General features: G+C 35.0%; 1 protein-coding gene across 1 annotated transcript in view; it reads right to left on the bottom strand.

Moving 5' to 3' along the window:
- LOC129752223 (uncharacterized) overlaps positions 1–22,930 on the bottom strand; it is a 103,836-nt gene that overhangs the window by 12,349 nt on the left and 68,557 nt on the right. Inside the window, exon 3 of the mRNA XM_055748009.1 lies at positions 22,574–22,767. Within this exon, the coding sequence (XP_055603984.1) occupies positions 22,574–22,767 (194 nt within the window). The remainder of the gene's footprint in view (positions 1–22,573; positions 22,768–22,930) is intronic.

Here is a 22,930-nt window from a genome sequence, read left to right as displayed (position 1 = left end):
TCAACTTTATTAAGGCCTAGATGCAGATTATGATCAGATGAAAATAAATTTGCCTTTATTAAATATTCGAATATATCAGATTTTAATTAGTTTGTAAATTTTAAGCACCGAAAGCGACAATTGACCTTGTAACAAAAAAAAAAAAAAACGATTACAGCTTACAAGCGGTCATTTCGTTTTTTTCATAAATAACACGAAAAGCTAAACTCAACGACATTCGAGAAGGTAATATATCATTTTTTTCACAGCCACTGGGCCAATGGGGCATTGAACGAGCAACGTTATCCGGTTAACCTTTTCTTTTTTCTTGGAGATGCTACTGACATCGTTGCTGAGGAAAAAACACAGTGAATGTTTCTTGGACATTAAATCAAAATATTGGATTTTTTTTAAAGGTAGACTTGCACAGGATTCATTGCACCTTAGAACGGTGGGACTCCACATCTCTAACATAGAATCCTCTACAATTCAATACTGAATTTAGGCCATTTGGATAAATTTGTCTAGAATTTCTCGCTGACCTGTTAACTACCAACTACATATACCGCAACTACTCAGCCTATCAACATTCATTCATAAATTCATTTAACGAGACCGTAACTTCATCCCTTCATCAAATGGAATGGCATATTATTAACAGTGTATTTAGTATTTATAGGGACACAAACTACCTGTGTCTATTTTAAAACTTTTAATTAAAAACTTTCAAATCTAAAATTACACTTTTTGAGAAAGTCCTAACAATGTATTTTAAATAATTGTAAATAAATTGTGTTTAAAAAAAAAACAGTTACACAAAGTCCGTTCGCAAAACTTCCTAACCCATCGTACCGTCACAAAAGCAATATGAAATATGGCTTGTGGAATTGGTTTTGCGCGAGATGCTATAACATTCTGAAACCTTTCGAGATGTCGTATCGTTCCCATCGAAAATGGGCTCCCCCTCGAAGACGTGACTCTCTGTTAATCCGAATGGCTGCGCGGCAACATTTAATCGACTAAAGATGCTGCTACTGTTCTGATTACTTAAGTAAACAGTTTTCATTTCATCTCCCCACAACGAACGGGACGTCTTCGTCGATTGATGAATTTATGCTTTACCCGGTTCAGTTTGACCGGTTAACCAGTTTTTGATATTGGTTATCCAGCCCCCCTGGGGGGAGGTCATCGCAAAGCTGACTTCAGAACTCGCGAACCACGTGTTGCGTCACAGTATCGCAGTGATTGCATTTTTTTTTTGCAATCCCCACATCACCACCGGTTGGATGAATGCATTCGCGGGTTAAGACTTAGTCTTTTTTTCTGCTCTCTCTGCTTTAAGAGATGAGGTCAAAAATATTGCCGACCGAGGACGGGGGTGTTGAGAGTAGGCATTCGCATAAATGAATGTCATATTGGGCAAAGATCAGCAGCATCCAGCCAAAGGTTTTATGGGCTTGATCGGCTACTGCAGCTCAGTTTGATTATGGCAGCTCATATCCGTGCGGTATGTTATTAGGTACTCAGAAGATGTTTGGTCAAATGTCATGCGTGTCATGTATGACATGCATAAATGAGCAGGTGATAAATTGTGCAAGTTTTTTTCAGGTCCTGAATTTTAACAAGTTACCTACCTATATGTTAAGTACGTTTCACGGATTCGGAATCTTGATGAAAGAATCTGAAAATTCACACCAAGGTTTACATCAAGTGTTTCAAATACTTAGAGAAAAAAGTGCTCACTCGAACATGCAAAATTTTGGCAGCCTTAGATAAGTACTGTAAAATGAATGAATCGGGAACTTTTTCGGTACACTTTTATCAAATTCAGCCCTTTCAGCCCACAATTTGTCTTAGCTGATGTATTTTGTGGTCCTAACCAATTTTTGAACACCTGTTTTAGAATAGTTTTATAATGCCTAATCGAGTACCGTTAAACATAAAAGATGCGTTCAGTTAAGCTTCAGCCATTTTAATCGTAAATCAAAGCGTTGTTATTTTCGCCTTTTTTGTCCTCACCCTGTAATTCGAAAAAATTTTAATGATGGTGCCTACATCCCATGGCCAAAATTATCAAAGAAATTTAAGATTTTTTTTTTATTTCCAGCTAAAGCTGGAAAGGCCTACTTAAAATTCAACTTTACTCCAATCATGATATTTCAACGCCATTGGCATAAGATGTTTTTCTTGTTTCGCTTGAATGTTTGTATGTAGTGGTCCTGCACCATTTCGTCCGATAGCTAGAGTCTTTACGCCAGTGACGGGAAACAAACATATTATCTTCGGCGCAGTGCACATTTCAGCGCATTTCTGGCACACAGTTCTCTCCGATTGGCATTGAAATTTTGCAACCGTTTCTTTGAATGCAGAATCTCTTAAGATAAACTTTAAGAGCGTCTGTATCCGTCGTCGATTCTTGGCTCTAATTTATACAAGAATTGGATAAACAAAATTAGATCCAGTGAAAAAACTGGCGACTTAACACGTGTTCCATTAACTGTTTAAACGGTTTAGAACTGCGTCGAATCTCATAAGTTCTGGATCAATCCTTATTATTTATTTATTTTTGTTGTATTCCGTCCCACGACATAACTTGACAAACATAATTCCTATAATTCACTCGGTCCATGGCAACCGTTCTCCAATTTCTCGGACAACCCACGTTCGCCAGATCAGGCTCCACTTGGTCTAACCACCTCGCTCGTTGCGCCCCCGCTCGTCTTGTTCCTACCGGATACGTAGCGAACACCTGTTTCGCGGGACAGTCGTCCGGCATTCTCGCAACATGTCCCGCCCAGCGTATCCGGCCAGCCTTCACCACCTTCTGGATACTGGGTTCGCCGTAGAGTCGCGCGAGCTCGTCGTTCATCCTTCGGAAGCTTCAGCCATTTTGATCGTAATTAAAGCGTTGTTTTTGGCGTGGCAGATTTTTTCCTCTTTTTTCGCCTTTTTTCGTCCTCAACCTGTTATTCGAAGAAATGTTAATGATGGTGCCTACATCCCAAGGCAAAAATTACCAAAAAAAATTTAAGATTTTTTTTTATTTCCAGCTAAAGCTTAGGGCCACACACAAAATTCAGCTTTACTCCAATCATGAGTTCTCAATATTTCAACACCATTGGCATAAGATGTGAGATGTGAAAAGATTGAAAAGCCGATAAAATATTATTCTTGTTTCACTTGAATGCTTGCATGTAGTGGTCCTGCATCATTTTGTCCGATGCTAGAGTCTTTATGCCAGTGGCGGGAAACAAACATATTTGGCGCAATGCACATTTCAGCGCCTTTTCGGCACACAGTTCGCTCCGATCGGCAATGAAAATTTGCAACCTTTTCTTTGGATGCAGAATCTTTTAGGATAAACTTTAAGAGCATCTGTATCCATCGTCGATTCTTGGGTGTTATTTATACAAGAATTGGATAAACAAAATTAGATCCAGTGGAAAAACTGGCAACCCAACTCGTGTCCCATTAACTTTTTAAACGATTTAGAACTGCGTCGAATTGGATTCAAATCTCATGAAACTGGTATAAGTAATGGACCACGGATGTGGTTTCTTTGGTCAAAATTTGTGTCTTAACCGACTGGTTGAACCATGGATACAGTTAACATTTCTTCTTTTTTATATTATTTTCTACGATCGTAAAAGATTCGACACTTTTTTTTTCAAACAATATTATTTAATCTGAATTCATGAAAAGAACTTTTATTTGAATCTCATTGGCAATTTGCAGCTCAAAATGCCACTCCGAGGGCAGTTCGACCAGAATGATGATATTAAAGGTTCGTGTGTCAAAACGCGTAGAAATTTTCGAAAAAAAGAATTTTAAAAATTTTGGAATTGAATGAGATATTTATTGAGAGTTTATTGGAGATTAAGGTAAGAAAATGTGAATAATTGTTATCTGCCACATTTTTAAATACAGTAAATTATTTAAATTTGGTGGATCTCCGGAAAAAAACCTCTCGATGGCCACCGACCGTGGCCTAGAGAATAGCGTTGAAGTCTTTTAAGAGGTCATGAGATAGAGTCTCGGTCACGGCATACATAGTACTCTTTCTGTGGGTCTTAAGTAGAATTTAGATCTCTTAAAAGGAACATGATGTTTCACTGAGATCCTATATGTGTGCGTTCGTTTTTATGAAAACCGAACCAAAACGATGAAAGTGAAACTTTATTTTTACAGATTTGGTTCCAAAACCAGTAACAATGATGTTTCCTTTAATTTCGTTAAAGGTACGGCCTCGAAAACTGTTAATGAATATCAGGAGATATAAGTGAAGGATTCGGCTTTACGGCTACAACGTGTGATTTACTAACAAACAGAAGTTTGGCAGAACGCTGTACAACCGAATCAGAAAGTGAACCTAAATTTATAAGGTTGATGACATCTAGCCAGAGCCAAATCCGTTTTCCGTTTCTTGTTGGAATCCAGAGGAAAAAAACATTCCTGCTGCTACTGCGGAATATCTAGTGGATGAATCTGAGATCCAGAATCCAGACTCAATGATCTACGAAATCTTGTCAGAGAATCAGCAAACCAGCTAATCTTGCATAAAGTTTGCTTTTTTGTAGAGCTTGACTTAGTCTGTTTCCTCTAAACCACATGGAAACTAGCAAAATACAATGAATTTATATGGAAGTTCAATAAATGAAACTATTAAACCAATATCTACTAATTTATCAGAAACATCAGGAAAATCGGGAATTGAAAATCGTACCGGGGAAACCGGGAGTTCAGATCCAAACCCGGAAATAAATACACAAGGTAATAAAAATTAATTTTTGGATCCAAGATCAGGGATTCAAACCAAAATTCGAAAATCAGCATTGTTATTTTGTTTTCCAAGTAAGAATAAAACAGATAAAAAAAATCGGAAGAAGATCATAGATTTTTTTTGTTTCGATTATAGTCGTTTTACCATTTTTATGGCATTCGCGACTTTATCAACGTTGCAGTTGGCGGATCGTTATTGAAGAACTTATCCGGTATAACTGTGTTCGATGTTTACTCTTGAGCTCGAACTCGCGGACATCGTCTCAGGAGACAACAGACTTGTCAACTGAGCTATATCACAAGCCCCTTTCATAGATTTTGAAATTTAAAACTACTTTGATTTTTCTTCAGTTGCCTCTAAACTAAAAAACTCACAATGTTTAAATACCGGAATTAAGAGTTAAACTGTTTATAAAAATGAGATAAAACTTCAAAAAGTAACTTAAAATTTGTTCATGTACCGCAAACAATCAATAAAAAAAGTAAATCAAAACTTGGGAATGTAAAAAGAGGCTCTATTATAATTTTCCAGTGATAGTGTTTAATTCAAGAGCTAAAAAAGACAATGAAACAATAAACAAATAATCTAAAAATCATTTCAACGCACGGCTCTGTTTTTTTTTGGAGCTTTAAAACAACAAATAGAAAACTTTATGCCATCAAACGAACTGTTTGTGAAAAAGATTCATCAGAGGGTTAGGAACATTTTTTTTAAGCTGAGCTTCTAATTTTTTATTCAAATAAGTGGCCTTCATTTATACTGAAAATTCCGTTTTTGGTAGAAGGGTAAAATGGAAAAATTAGTACATATGTGTAATAAAGATTGGGATAACAACCTGAAGGAATAAAACAGCTAAATGTAAATGCATGTTTTGAAAAGACTCCAAAACTTTAGATGAACAAACGACTTATTGGAAGAATTTGGCTGGGGGATATCTAAGGAGGCCTTTTTAGAACTCCACATATCTCTGGGGGTCCATGCAATCTTCAAATGAATTAAATGCCCTTGATGAGTAACATCGTTCGCAGAAACATTTTTTATAGTTTTTAACCTGGTTGTTAAGAAAAATAACACATAAATTTGGAAATTTCGCAACAATATAAAGTTTTATTAAATCAAACAAGACGCTTTCGGTAATTTGAATATACCAAACTAGTATATTTTTTTAGTTCCCGAGATAGAGCTCGTTGAAATTTCTTTATATATGTCCCGTTATGTCTAAGCACGAGTAAAAATTAAAAGTATAAACACAATTTAAAAACAAATCTATTTTTTCACTTTTGTGGTCTCAATAGTTTTTTGTTTGCAGTGAATCAATAAAAAAATTAGATTCCAGTCAATCGTAGGACAGTGATCAAGTTTTTGGTAGAAGACTCCCAAGCAACCAAAAGTCCCATAAAACAGTTACAAAAAAAGCTTACTCAGCTCCATCATGGATATGAAGTACGTTCTATGCAGCTCAAAATTTAAGTTCTTATTGATAATTTCAAGTTCCAAAACAAGTCAACTTAATTTAGCTTCCAAAAAATCGTAAAATGTGCGAAAAATTCTCTCTCTATATGAGTTGCACCATTGGCATCGGTTCATATCACCGTCTCTTGATTCTTTACCATGTTCAGTACACGGCGCCGCCATGATGCCACGCACCGGATTCCAAACTCGACAAATTGCTCAATTGCTTCTTTCTTACAATTTCTACATATATTAGATCAGAATGGTCATGGCGGTCAATGGTGGTCAATGGTGATGGCGCACCCTCCCAACCAGACAGCCAGCCAGCCAGCCAGGAAGAAAGCACCTCAATACACTTTTGTGACTTACTAAATCCCGTTTTGAGCACTTTTGTACCCTTTATGTGACTTGAGTCCCTTAAAAGGTACATATATATCACTTTTATAACTTTCGAGTTCATTTATGAGTACATATAGTTCACTTATGGGATCTGAGTAAAATTAGTCACATACAACGTACATATTAATCACTTTTGCAACTTTGAAGTTTATTATTGAGCACATAAAGTTCACTAAAGGGAATTGGCCATTTGATTCTCTTTTGCAGCCAATATGTAACTTTCAAAGCCTTCATTCAAGTAAATATGTGACTTTTGGTTGCTTGGGCTGCTCATTTGCTTCAGCACAGACTGATTTGCGATGATTTTGACCAATGTTTTTCAGTCTTTGGCAAAGTTTTTGATAGAATTTACAGGCTTCACATGTTTTCTCAATACGATTTGGTATGGGCTCAAAAAGTTTCAATCAGTCTCGATTGAAGACAGTTTGGCGGATTCATCTAATTTGATTCTATCTGGACTTTTTTGGGTTGGTACTAAGCCATTGTGTCGTTTGAGTAGTTAACTGATGGAAAATCAGGCCAAAAAACTACTAGGTGATCATGCTTACTGATCATGGGCAGCAGGCGACGGTTCAAACACTTTTAGAAGTGAACACCTGTATTTATTGTGTCAGTGTTGACGAAAGGCTCGCTTTGTATGCCACATTTACATACGACATGAGGACATGACAAACCATTGCATTTTTTTTTCTGTAAAAATTGATATCTTAGTCTCTTCAACACTTCCTTTCAACTTACCATTCCGAACAGTGTAATACTGGTCACCCGGAATCGTTGTGTTATCAAACTTGCAGTAGGTTACGTCGTCAATGATAACAAACACCGATTTTCCATACAGCAGTGATCAATAATTTTCGAGCTCTTGAAAGTCGAGTTACTTCGAAGTCTTTAGACCCACCTTTTTTGCCACGTCTCGAACTGAGACAGTCTTCCTACTGGCGTAAGCACGCATGCTTTTCTACTTTCTAGTCCAAAATTTTGTCCACCGGACCCGGTTTCCACCCAATTTTTTTTTTCCACCAAGCTGCTTTCCTCTCCACACTGCCGAATCAATCTTCGGACCACTCCAATGCTTACTTCTTCCACTTAGCGAAATGTTGGGAAAAGGACATCATTTGTGCACGTTATTTTTGTGCTATTCCGGGAAGTTTTAAGTTGAACTGTAAACATCAACACACAGCAGAAATTTAACGTCATTCGGAATAAGCTGTATCAAAATCCTGCTTATACATAATTGGACACCCTATAGCACTAATATATCGATGAAGATTAGTCTTTTAGACACCCTCAAATAAACTATAGTTTATTATTGATATAAGATGTTCATCAAGGTTTGGTGTTTGATTCGGATTTTGAAACTTGAGGCTGGAATCTTTCCATGCCCTGCCAGAAGGTTTCAGGCCAAATTTCAGCTCATTCGGTCAACTTTAACGATTAGCTCAAGTTGGTATGGAAATTTGAAATCATTTGTTCTACTGAACCCTCATCCGTCCCAGAAATTTATACCCGTTACATTTGACTAAGTCGATTTGGTGTCATTTATGAATTTTTCAATCCATGGGGTTTCGTTTTGGTTTGGCTTCGTTTTGGTTCATATTTTTTTTTGCAGAATTTTTAAGTAACGTGTACAAGAGTAAATTTAAACTTTTAAGTTTGTATAGTAAAATTGAATATTTTGTACTATCAACACCATTTTTGTTTCTTCTGTGGAACCGTGCCTGCTGATGGTTTTTGTTCAAATTTATAAATTTTCTAAAGGAAAGTTTTCGCTTAACATCTTTGCCGAAGATCGAAACTTTGTATCTCATTAGACAAATAAGTTATTAGGTGTTGAATAGGGGTAGGTCTTTTGGCATTGAAAAACAATAAATTTAATTGACATCACTGCTGGGTGCCTAGCAAGGTTTTGCATGACTTCTTTCCATGCAATACTTTGGAAGGCACCAGTTGTGATGTCAATTGAATGTATTATTTTTCAATGCCAAAAGACATTACCCTGTTAAATAGCTTATAACTTTTTTATGTAATAAGATACGAAGTTACGGTTTTGGACAAAGTTGTTTAGCGGAAAATTTCCTTTAGAGAATTTATAAATTGGAACAAAAACCAATAGCAGGATCGATTCCACAGATGAAACAAAAATGATATTGAATTTTTCAGTACAAAAAAATCAATTTTTCCATACAAACCTCAAAGTTCAAAGTTACTCATGTAAACGTTACTTAAAAATTTTGTAAAAAATCATGGATGAGTTTGGGATCGAAACGAAGCTTTTTAGATCCTAGAGTTTGGGAAATTAAAAAATTTGACACTCTTGATTCAAACCAATATATCTCTCTTGTTTCCCAACTGATTTATACAAAATTTGCAGTTTTGAAAACCTCTTAATATAACTGAAATATGTATTGCAGACATTATTCACATACAACCCTTCAGTTCTCCGTTATTAAAAATCTCAGAAGAAAAAATCCGAAAAAACATGAAATTTTTGAAATTCATGGCCACATAAAATGTAAAAAACTTGTGTAAAAATCGTTCCTTTTAATCAATGAACCATCAAAATTGTTTAAGTCACTGGAGATAAATTTTAAATAGTGAATTAAAAAATTGACGTAATTTGGCACATTTTTGCATTTTTAGATTTTCAAAAAAACGAAACAGAGAATTTTTGACTAACTTTCAACAGTAGCTGTTTTCCGAACTTTTTGTCTTGCTCGTCCAAAAACAACAAGACATGCAAAGCAACTCGACGTCCTCATCGAAAGCTCCAAAATCATGGTTCAAAACTGTAATTCAAGTTACAGACCTCAAAATGTGTGAATCAAAGATACAATTTTATAATTATATTACTTTTTATCCTGATGTAGATTAGCTGATGAACTTAATCTTATCTGAATATTTTAAACCACGAAAAATAGAAAATTGCAACTAGAAAACCAAAACGAAAAAAATTGAAACTGGAGCTCGTTGAATGAATTACGCAGATGAATCTCACTTTTCCATGACGTTTTCCGGCAGGCCAATGAACCATTTTTAAGTGCTACGTGACTACTACTTATTTTTTTAAGCATTATGTTCATAACTGGAATAAGCTATATTATATCATGTTTAGGCGGGAACAAATATCATATTTTTCTTTTGACACCTCCTCCCCCATTCGATTTTTCCGAAAATCCCAAAGGGGGAAATTTATAAACTTTAAGATATTTTAACGAAAAATTTGATAAGTTCGTAGAAAATTCCAGCATTTGAAAGAGCAAAAGTCAATCTGAAGAAGATGATAATAGTATCACCATTTCAAGTCGAGATTTTTACAAATTTTCGAATGAAAATAACTCGATTTTTCGATTTTGTGAAATGTAAATTATATGCAAGCTTTTGTCCAATTTTTTCTAATTTATTTAAAAATTGGAATATTTTTTGAATCAAAGCAATCGAAAGATTCCTTTTAATTCAACCACGGTAAATGAAAAGTTCATATACCGGTATTTTGATAGCAACTTACTACTTACCTTCTTCAGTGAACGTTTCACTGAAGAAGGTAGTAAGTTGCTATCGAAATACCGGTATATGAACTTTTCATTTACCGTGGTTGAATTAAAAGGAATCTTTCGATTGCTTTGATTCAGTTGAATCATTCAACCAAGTAGGCTCACAACACAACAGAGTGAATATTTTTTATTATTCCCTTCTCGTGATATTTCAACTCCAAGTGACAAAAGAAGAATTTCAAATTTGTTCCAGCATATTCAAAAAAAAAAAAACAAAATTAACCATATTAATGAACCCAATGCTCGCGCATCTCAAATGAGACGAGATGATCTTGACTTTTCAGTATTCAGTAGGCCTACAATTTCTCACAATCTTCTGGGGTTAGTTCCCAACTTGTCGTGTCGTCGCCATCATCTCACCACAATGGCCAATTGTCTCTCGGCTGATCGGACACTAATGAAAGTCGGCTTATGATTAATGAACCTGAAACTTCTCGAAGCTCACGCATAATGTATTTGGGTATAGTAGGTACCTATAGATATTTTTTATGAAGAATTTTTTACGTGTTTACTCTTTCAATCATGTGGTGACTGCTTCGGGCGAATGAACAACGAACCCACTTCAGTGATCTTGGGTCATCTAAGGTTAATGATGCTATTTGTGTAAGACAGGAAGCAATAGGATGTTGTTATTAAATAGAGTCTTGGGATGAATATCAATAAGATGTTTCAATATTGGAGCGTCATATTTATGGCCATGGCCATTATACATAATCATAGATTTAAGTGTGGAGAGATCATAATTCTAATAACATGTTAAAATTGTTATCGCTCATATAGTTTATTTCAAGAATTATAACATACTAGCTGATCTCGTACGAACTTCGTTTCGCTTTAAATCATTGGTACGTCAAAATGAGTTTAGAAAATGAATTCGAAACATTCTTTCGACAACTTTGGGGAAAAAACTAAACAGTTTTTAAAGTCGCTACTATTACTATTACTTGAAATTCAAATTAAACGGTTGATTGGCTTTTTATTAAAATTTATGTGAGAGTGTTTTCTACTCGATCGATTGCAAAATCTAGACATTATGGCAGAAACATGTACTATTTGTTTATGTGCACGACTCTTTTGCTTGACCTTCACACTTAAATTGGTATCAATTAACTGCCTCCAACAAAATTATTGCACAAAACACTGAACTTTCAATGAAACCCTCTTATTTTGTCCCATGGCCCGAAATGCGATAATTGAAACCTATTTTACGTTCCTCAAAACTCCCTTGTGCCATTTTTCTTTTCACATTATGTAAAATAACGTCAGGAACTTGAAAACAGTGAACAGTGAATATAGACGCCCTTTTCGCCGACCCTTGACACGGAAAATGCTACCTGGAGTCAATTGCTCTTAGTTTATAACCCTCATCTGAACATTTTCATCTCAATCCGATGCATGATCACGACAATATCGTGAAAACAGTGAGCAACTAACATGGACGGCTTTTTTTTGACCACGATTCAAAACTTGACACCTGAAATCAATTATCTTTTCTGATAAACTACCATGTGTCAATTTTCATTACAATTCTATGCTCAATCAAGAGAATATCGTAAAAACAGTGAACAGATAATAACCCCTTTTGCCGACCCCTAAGTCAAGATTTGAAACCTGAAAGCAAAAGAACGTCCCTCAAAACTCCTATGCGGAAATTTTCGTCTCAATCCAATGTAGAATAACGTCAAAATCGCAAAAACATTAAAGTTGGGTATGGACGACTCCTTCAGCCGACTTCTGATCCGCAATTCGAAACTTGAAATCGATTGCTCGTCCCTCAAAACAATCATGTGCTAATTTTCATCACAATACGATCTATAATAACGCCAATATCGCAAAAACATTAATCAGTGGATATGGACGACCCCTTTGGCCGACTCCTGACCCTAAATTTGAAAACTTTAATCGACTGCTCGTCTCTCAAAACACTCATGTGCTAATTTTCATCACAATACGATCTATAATAACGCCAATATCGCAAAAATATTAATCAGTAGATATGGACGTCCCCTTAGGCCGACCCCTGACGCTAAATTTGATAGTTGTAATCGGTTGCTCGTCTCTCAAAACACTCATGTGCAAATTTTCATCACAATCCGGTGTATAATAACGCTAATATCGCAAAAACATTAATCAGTTGATATGGACGACCCCTTTGGCCGACCCCTGACCCTAAGTTTGATAACTGTAATCGGTTGCTCGTCTCTCAAAACACTCATGTGCAAATTTTTATCACAATCCAACGTAAAATAAAGCCAATATCACAAAAACATTAATCAGTGGATATGGACGACCCCTTTGACCGACCCCTGACCCTAAATTTGATAACTGTAATTGATTGCTCGTCTCTCAAAACACTCATGTGCAAATTTTCATCACATTCCGATGTATAATAACGCCAATATCGCAAAAACATAAATCAGTGGATATGGACGACCCCTTTGGCCGACCCCTATCCCTAAATTTGATAACTGTAATCGATTGCTCGTCTCTTAAAACACTCATGTGCAAATTTTCATCACAATCCGACGGAAAATAACGTCAATAACGTGAAAACAATATTTGTCTTGTATGGACGACCCCCTTCAGAAGGGGTCGTCCAAAAATCTAAAAACATTTTTCATCATTCCTGGTCCTGATGAGCATCCATGCCAAATTTCAGATCTCTAGCTCTTAAGACGGCTGAATCTATAGAGGACAAACAAACAAACAAACAAACAAACAAACATACAGATAATTGCTTTTTATATATATAGATTCACAGAAATAGCGAGCGCATTTTTGACCAATTTAATTGAATTGCAAATGAAAAACATAAATTATACAAACGACAACCTTCTGTCTCCGAAAGATCAAGTTCAAGGTTCCCACGATCGTCAATCCTCGTCGCTCCATTGATGATAACTGGCGTCGTCATCTGGTCGCGACCGACCGTTGACCATTTACTACTCGGTTTAAGAAGGAAAAAATGTCAAGCCACCACCATCGAAGGAGAGGTGAGTCAGGGACAATAACCGGGCGCACCATTCAACGAAAAATCAACAGTCCCAATCGAAACCCTTAAAAGGTTGACTGGCACACTTTCTAGGTCATTCCACGTGTCCAACATAAATCATGGCCCCTAGCCAGAGGGGGTGGTAGAAGAAAAAAGCAAATATACTCATAGGTATATCAGACATCCATATCTAAACCATCGATTAGGCACGATATATTGTCTATACATGAATATGTGTTCGTTAAAGCTGCTACTGGCCACACCAATCGCGCCTAACTATTATTATATCTTCGACAGAAGCTTCGCGTCGCGTCGTCGTCGTGATGAGGCGTAAGATACGGCCAAGGTTAACTGTTAAGCCGAGGAAAAGCGTGTCATCGTGTATGGGTGGTATCACGAGGGCGTGTCAAAGCTAATTATATCTTAATAGTCCAAATTCAATCAAAAAACTAAACAAAATGTTTGAAAGTTCAATTAAAGTAAAATTAAGTAGAGAAAGAGAAGGTTATGAACCTACCAGAGAAACTAATCTTTCTAATAATTGTCTGCGAAGACAGATATTTTATCTGATATTTAAAAAGTGAAAGTTGAAATATTGAGAAATTTAAAAATTATAAGATTTTTTTTTTTAAACTACAAAGGAAAAATTTTCAATTATCAAGAAATTTATCTCAAATAAAATTTTAAGTTAATGAAAATCCGAAATTAAACATCGCCTAATGGGCTTTTAACTCGTGACACGGTCATCATCCTTGATATGGAAATGTGACCGCGGGCAGTAGTTAGTTGGCTGAACTTTTATGGACTGGGTGTATGCGTGCGCACGCTAAGAGGTCCATATCATATCATACCATCATCGACACCATCACCGGCTAATTGGTTGATGCAACATGGCAACTTTGAGCCAGGCGGCAGCATCGGAAAGATATATCAATTGCTGATAATGGAGTCTGACACATCTGAGGGTATAGGGTTTAGGTTCATAGTTTAGAATTTAAAATTCAGAATTCTGAATTCAAAGTATCAAATTTCTATCAGACTTCATCTCAATACGACAATTATTAACTGACTTTTGATTTCTGAATTCTGAAGTGGGTTCGTTGTTCATTCGCCTGAAGCAGTCACCTATTTAGAAGGCGTTAAACTCGAACAGAAATATTCCGAGGAAAAAAAATCTAAACCATTCATATTTATGCTTGAGCTAAGAGCAGTTTCAGGTTCATTAATCACGAGCTGACTTTCATTGGTGTCCAATCAGCCGAGAGATAATTGGTCATTGTAGTGTGATGATGGCGTCGACGACAAGTTGTGAACTAACCTCCGAAGGTTGTGAGAAAAATCATGCGTAGGCCAACCCATTCAAAAGTCAAGATCATCTCTCATCTCGTTTGGGATGCGTACCCATTGGGTTCATGCATTGTTATGGTTAATTTTGATTTTTTTATTCAATTAAATCTGATACTATATGGCTTATTGTTTATGAACATAATGCAGGGAGCGTTTCTTCAAACTGTTTGAGAGTCCATTATGAGTAAGCAAATCAGAGATATCGTAAAAATTATTGATTTGATTACATCAAGAACCACGACTTTTTTATTTGAATATTTTACTTATTTATTCTTTTTTCCATATTTCGTATCCATAATATTGGTATTTAAGTTTCTATTTTATTTTTTAAGTTTGCATTGGTTGTCATGAATTTTGACCTGTGAAATAAAATCAGTAAAAAAAATTTCAGAAACCGTGATTTATCCGTGTTTAGGGAGTTATTCTCAGAGGTGCAAGTTTTCTGATTATCATTGGAATTTGATACTCACTGTAGTGAGTATCAATCAAGCAGCACAATGAATCTCGTCGTGACGCTCAATGATTTCGACGTCAATCGAAATTTGGACATAATTGCTAGTAGTTCCATTTAATTTCTGAATCCTTGGAATGTTTCAATGTGAATTAATGCAATTGCTCTTCACAATAACGGGGCGCCAAGTTGAACGACTCCAAACGCTTCGATAAAAATAACAATTTACGAAAGCCTGGTAATGATTGAAATTTATTAAACATTTTTAATACCTAAAGCATGGGTGGCCCAAACATGATAAGTATATCTGAATCCACACCAACTAAATTTAAAACAAAGATCTGAAAATTTCTTTGAATTGATACAAGCCAACGGGGTAAAAGTGTGGAAAAATTAATTTCGAGAAAACACGCTTTTAAATTGTTGTGTCTGGCCATTTTCCATACATTTTTCGAATATTTGCAATTTTCTTTCAAACTTAAAAGTATACGAATATATTTTTTTTAAATTGCCAAATATTATAAAAAACATCGAGAACCGTTTGGCCTGATTTACTCAAACTGTAAAACAGTCAATGTACATTAAAATTGTTGAACAAAAGAATCTTTCAATCATTATGATTACTACAGAAGAATTTATTTTTTATGCATTTGGCTGCTTATCATAAAAGCGGTTTATCAATTACTCCAAATTGAAGAAATTAATAGTTGGTCTTTTTCAATATTCAAATGCACATGCTTATATATTTATATCGTATTCTTTTTTCATGAAGAATTTTATAAGTTTTTTGAAAGCACGCTGAATAGAACATTTAATTGAATTTATCGAACACTAGATAGGTTGAGATAACAGTTGCAAAAGATTTATGTGCCTACGTGAACAAAAAGCGGCTTTCAATCTATACAAAAAAAAATCAGTACAATGCAAAAAATATTATAAAAATGATTTTTTTAAAGTAAAATAGAAAAGTTTAACCGTTTGAATAGAAACTACAAACCGCTGATTGCATTTGAGAGGGAAAATTTTTATTATTTCTTCATTATATTATATTTGGTTGATAGATGCTTTTCACATGTTATCGATTCCAGCCGGTTGTCAAAGCTGGGATGCCAGGCGTTATCATTGGAATGGTTTATTCGTTGATTATAATTTTTTTTTGGATTTTCAAATGTAACAAATCTGTTTCTTTATTAATTATTTGTTTTGAAGAATTAAAAATTATTTTCTTCAATAATATTATAACTCTACTGTAGAGATGAGATGAAGGATATGCAGAAAATAAATCAATTTCAATAAAAATAAAATAAAATAATAGTTGTATTCGGCAACTTTGAAGAAAAATAAATGAAATAAATTTCTATGCCAACATTTGTTATTCTGGCAACACTATAGGCAAAACAAACAAAACAAAGTCAGTCATTGATCTATTCTTGTGAGTGATATACGTGTCATAGTGAATCTCTGAATTGAGATTTGTAAGAATCATGATATCACGACAATGGCGTAGTTGTTAGAATAAGGACAGGGAGCGCAGATTTTCAAGGCTGCTGCTACGAAAAATTTGTTTTGATTCCACTTCCGGTAGAAAGCAGGCTTTAAAATTTTCAGTCATTCATGAGGACGGCGAAATTTATTTTGGATCGCTATACCCAAGAAAATAAGATCAGTCATGGATTATGTCATGACAGAAATATTCCGATAATGTGAATGTAAATACCATTCACATTCACGTGATTTAAATAAACTTTACGTATGAGAATGAATGAAATTCGGAACCAAATGGAATATTTCAAAAAGGCGTCTAAAATCGCATATCTCTATTTTTATTTTTTATACTATTGTTAGTTGGCGTTTATCATAGTAAAGCATATTGAAAATTAGCTTGACAAACAAAGTTGCCAAAAAATGCACTGGTGATATTTCTCATGACCCATTTTTACCATCATGTCATGACCACAATATTGAAGAACTCAATGATTAATGACATAATGGAAAAATCTTTCTTTACCAAAACAGTCATTCATAGCATGAATTCATTTCGAAAAAATCTTACACTAACGACATGAGAGGAAAAAATGGGTCACTACTCGCAAATTTTGGCCCATGAGTATGACATTATCCCGTCCCTGGTAGAAAGTAAAGAAACTATAGTAAACAAAGAGGTACAATCTGATCCCTTTCGAAATAATGAGTTTGCAATCCTGCTGTAGGGCTGCCTTTAAGACTGCTTGGTTTTGCTCGATTGGAATTTCACTGACAGAAAATCAAAAATCCCAATCGTGACATTTCGTCTCTTTGTTTGCTATAGGCTCGTTAGAAGAAAGGCACAGGGAGCACAGATTCGGCCCTTGGAAAAAGACGAAATTGACTTAGGATGCGCAGATTTGTAAGGCTGCTGCTGATTGTTTGCTATAATTTGGCCTTCTGGTAGAAAAAGACGGAATTGGCTTAGGAAGTTCAGAATTTTAAGGCTGCTGCAGTGGATTGTTTGTTGTGATTCAACTTTGATAGGAAAAGACGGATTGGCTTAGTAGGCACAGATAAGGCTGCTGTTGTGGATTGTTGGGTTTGATTTGGCCTTCCGATGGAAAAGACGGAATTGGCTAAGAAAGCACAGATTTTCAAGGCTGCTGCTGATTGTTTGTTTGACTTGGCCTTCCAGTGGGAAAATTGTGGGTTGACTTAGAAAGCGCAGATTTTAAGGTTGCTGTCGCTGATTGTTTGTTTTATTTGGGCCTATCGGTGGAAAAAGACAGACTTGGCTGAGGAAGCACATAATTTAAGACTGCTTCTGCTGATTGTTTGTTATATTTGGCCTCCCAGTGGAAAAAGACGGAATTAGCTTAGGAAGCACAGATTTTAATGGCAGCTTTTGATGATTGATTTGATTTTGTCTCTCGGTAGAAAATTGCGGATTGACTTAGGAAGCGCAAATTTTAAGGTTACTGCTGCTGATTGTTTGTTTTGATTTGGCCTCTTGTTGAATAAAGACGGAATTGGCTTAGGTGGCGCAGATTTTTTAAGCTGTGGTTGTGGATTGTTTGTTTTTATTCGGCATTCCGGTGCTCACGACACACAGTTGAACCGGATAAGTTTGTCAATAACTGTCTTACAACAGCAACGTTGATATAAAGTCGCGAATGGTAAACATGGTAAGACTAAAGAGACTACATTCAAAGAGGCGCAATCTGATCCCTTTTGAAATAATAAGCTTGCAACCCTGCTGTAGGGCTGTCTTTAAGACTGCTTGGTTTTGCTCGATTGGAATGACAATGACAGAAAATTGAAAATTCCAACCGTGACATTTCGTCTCTTTGTTTACTATAGGCTCGTTAGGTAAGACGACTACAATCAAAATAATAAAAAATACAAATCTAGGGTTGAAATAAAAACATATGTTATCATGAACATTTAAACAAAAACTAGAGAAACGCACTAAATAGAAATTGATTCTTGTGTTTTTGTGTTTCACGTTGACCTATTCTATAAGCCTAAATTTTACGAAAATGAAATGAAATGAGTGAAATATATTGCTTTTTAAATAAGACGTTCATAAATTGAGGATTCGATCGAATTCAATCGAATCAAATCTATGAAATCTGATCAAGATTCACCATTTCAAACTTTCTAAATCAAACTGCAATGTGAAATCAGTGAATAAAACCGTTAAGAAAATAACCTTTATAAAGTTTTTTGAAATGGGGAACGAAGTTTGATAATTTATGAATAAAAGTAAGTTGGTAAGTTATCTTAAGTAAATAAAAAGTTCAGTAAGTAAGTAAATAAGACGTCTATGAGTAAATAGAACATTAGAGAATTTGCTAAATTTATCAATATCTATGAGCTCAATTTGAAAAATCGTTCTTCAGGACATGCGTTCCTTTTGGTAGCAAATGTTTATTGATTTGACTACATTACACGTTTCTTTGGATTTCACAGAATTATTTAACTAAGAAATGAATCATTGAAAAAATGAATGCTTTTATTTTGCAGGTAACTTCTCGCATCAGATTTTCAATTAATAAATTATTTTGTCATGGAATTTCCGTTTTATTGTGATTAGAAAACATTCTTCAATCCTTAAAAACTGAAATACAACTGAATCTTAACGTTCATCCACAAATATAAACTTCAAAACTGAAACTTTTGCTTTGTTCGTGTTTTTGCTGCTTTTGCCTAAATATGTTACTGTCAAGTGGGGCATCATGCAACACTTTTCAACTTCAATGGCCTCTAAAAGCTTAACGTCCACAGATAATCATACCGCTTGAACATCAAAAGTTTTAAGGTTGATGGAACATTAAATTGACGTAATCAGAAAAATTTTGGTTTCACCAGTTAGTTATTTTTAGATTTACAAAAACATGCGATTTTCACCCTACTAAGAAAAAGGGGTAAGTTACAACAAACTTTGTTTTTGAAAATTTATAGTTTTTGATGTATTTTTTATGTCATATCGCATAAAGCACCAATTACAGTAAATTTTTGAATTTGTTCGAATTAAATTTTTTTTTGTCAAAAATGGTAAAAAAAAAAGATTAAAAGTGCTGCTAGAACGCTACAAAAAAAGACTTTTTGCTTCCATATGTTTTTTCGATGTCTCTTTGAGCACCAAGCATCAGTGTAAAATTTGAGATCATTTGGTTGATTCCTGAATTATCGCAACGCGATTCAATTTGGAAGGAAATTTGTATGGAAGGAGAAATTTTTCCGTATTAAATCATCCAGAAATTCAAATAAGCTTGAAATGAAGTTTGGCTTAATTATTGGTTTTGTTTATTTTTAAGCTTCACATTTTGATAGCATGAAAAGAAGCTAAGTCTTACATGAAAAAAGTTATAACCATTTCTAAATTAAAAATCTAAATTCAATGATTTTTTTAAATGGCAGGTTTTGCTGGCTAGAGCTTTTAAAAATTTCAATAAATGTTCTTGTCAAGGTTAAATAAATCAACAAATTCACTGGTTATGCAAGCAGTTTTTTTTTATTTTCTATTTTCGTTAAAAAAGGTTTAAAATGAGCAGTCAAAAACGGCAAACTTAAAAAAAATTATAAGTATTTAAAAAAAAAATTGCATTACATCGAATATCTTTTCTTGGGTAAATGTTTGGTTGAAGGTTGGTTTACAACAAATTTACTGCAAGAATCAAGAAATATTTAAAATTTGAAGATATATTTTCTAGAACTTTAAATACATCTCTGGCGCTTTTGGAATGAAAAATTTGGTTATCCCATACAAATTACCATACAAAATAAAACTCGTTGCGCTAATTCAAGACTGAATAAATCGCTTCCAAAAATTTTAAAGCTATTTGTGGCAGTATAAACAACCAAAAAAAAAAAAAATGGGTGGTGTAAAAATTTAAGAATTTGAAGTTCCCATACAAAGCTTGCAGCGGTCTAGTGCGGCATACATTTAGGGATAAAATACTACAAAAAAACAAGTTGAAATCATAAAAAATAATGTTCGGATGGATGAAATTTTGAAATTTACAAAACAATCATATTCCAGCATATGGAAACGAGATTTAAAAGCCGAATGCTTGATTTGCATTTTGATGCATTTTAGCCCAAACTGGTAACTGAATTACAAAAATAGTTATTTAAAAAAATTTGGTGACTGTCCGAAAATTATTTTTACACCAATAATTTTGGTATAGCATAATAAATGCAGTTTAAAGTTTGTAGGTGAAGAATTTAAAATTTTTTCCGGCCTTAATGAATTTGTATTTTCATGTGTAATTTGCTCAAAAATGGAATTAACCGAAAATTTCCTGATTGATTTTTATATTCTTCTTATATCTAGAATTATTAACCTCGGCGCGTAATCCCAAGGTGGATACAATACATACATATATACGTATCTAGAATTATTAACCTCTAGTTTTAGAGTATATCTCAAAATAACTCCATTGAGAATTTCGAACTTTTTTGGAAAATAAGGGTAGAACAAATATCATTTTCTTCTTTTGTCACCCCCCCCCCCCCTTTGAAATTTCCAAAAACCCGAAGGGGGAAATAAATAAAGTTTGAAGTAATTTATGTAAGTTCCAATAAAAAATTCCAATATCTGAAAGATTACAAGACTAAAAATCAAATTTAAGAAGATGGGAGTTATTTCACCTTTTGTTTTCTTGATTCCATTGAATTATTCGATAAAAATTACTTGATTTATAGGTTTTGTGCAACAAAATAGTATGCAATTTTGTTGCATACAAGCTTCCGTACAATTTATTCCAATTTATTTGTTTTTCGCATTATTTTTCTTGCCCCCCCCCCTCGCGATGTTCCAACTCCGAGTGACAAAAGTAGGATTTGAAATTTGTTCCGGCCTAATTATCTTTTACCGAAAAATGTTCGTATTATGATGATCACCTGCTATTAATTTTCGTAGTGAACAATTAGATAAAGCAGAAAAATATGTTATTCTTTGGAAAGATCAATCGGAAAGTTAACGTTTGTAAATCCAAATGTTATATTTCAAAGTTAACAATAGGACAACAACTCACGTCCATAATTTAAAACAAGATAATAAACAACGAAACTAATTGAGCTATTACACAAAAATCTGTTTCCAATCAAAATAATAACCCTTGCTTATTTGTAGAGTATTCATTTGAGAAAAAAGAAAAAAAAAACAGCAAAAAACGCCGCCGTCTTTCGAAAAGCATGTACCTACTAAGGTACCGAGGAACTGAAAGTCTACTTTCGAATAACTATAAAGGTTCGTCACCGGCGACCCGTTCAAGTCGCTAACACAAGTCGCTCGGTTGTAAATGTTTAGAACTGAAGCACAGACAGTTACTTGGTGGTAGAACATGTTCGCTGTCTGTCGGCTTGAAAGTAGTAACTTCACTCATTGTACCGCCGTGGCCATATGAAGGACGTATAATATGTGGAGATATTTGCCAAGAAGGTTGGGGGGAGCTTTTTGCAAGGTGTAAATTGCTGCAAAATTGAAAGTCTTGAATCGTGTTGGATTTTTTTTGCCTCCATTTTTACATAACGTTGTTTTAGGGGGGCTCGAACGTTCCTGATATACATTATTAGTGGCTGACTTCTTAGAGGTTCAAGACATATTGGCAGTCTAGTTTGAAAGTGAAGTTAGTTGTTCGTTGAGAAAAATGTTCTGGTTTCACTTAAACAGCTGGCAGAAGTTAGAAATCTAGTAGAGAGTACTTTGACTGCTTTGGTATCGAACTGAGGAAAAAAAACACCAACGAGCGAGGATAATCAATACATGAGTTATTGATTTTGCATCATGTTTAGGAAGCTTTCATTCGCTTAAATTGTCGGATTGAAATCTATCGTCTAGCCCCAAGCTGATGGTGGAGCAACCGAACAACATGACATGCAATCAGGCAGTAGTGTAACGACCAGTTGTGCGCCCGGTAATGAAAGGGAACATATGGGACACCTCATTTCTCAATACGGATTGTCAATTGTAGGGGAATGAATCGACTCGATCGTCGTTTCTAGTTTGCAGTGACACACTTTCGGTTCTATTTTTGAACACCATTGCCCAGTGACTTACTTTGAACTTAGCCAATGAAACAACAATCTAATTTGAAAAGCTTTCTTAATACAGATTTTTTTTTTAAATTCAGTCAAAAATAACCCACCTCTTCCTCGTCCGACGCGTCGTCGCTCAGGTGTCGGGCTGATCCGGCATGCGCTGAGGGGGCGGCTGTCGTGCTTGTGGTGCTAGTGCTGGGGCTGCTGGTCGTTGAAGTGGTGGTCGTCGAGGCCGGACTGCGTCCGAAGATCAGCGATGTCGCCTTTAAACCATCCACCCGGACCATCAACGCTATGATCACTGCAAAAACAGAGAAAAAATATACAATGTATTTGTGTTAAATTCTGGAACGTATTTAATGTGAAATTCAAAATCATTTAGGAACTTGATCATTTAAATGTAAATAAGAACTCTTCTTATATAGAGCATATAGTCTTAGTCACTGGCCCTTTCAACCGGAACT

This window comes from Uranotaenia lowii, chromosome 3, assembly GCF_029784155.1.
Source record: "Uranotaenia lowii strain MFRU-FL chromosome 3, ASM2978415v1, whole genome shotgun sequence".
NCBI classification, from domain to species: domain Eukaryota; kingdom Metazoa; phylum Arthropoda; class Insecta; order Diptera; family Culicidae; genus Uranotaenia; species Uranotaenia lowii.
The sequence above is the reverse complement of the archived record's forward strand: the minus strand, read 5'-3'. Positions and strand labels throughout refer to the sequence as shown.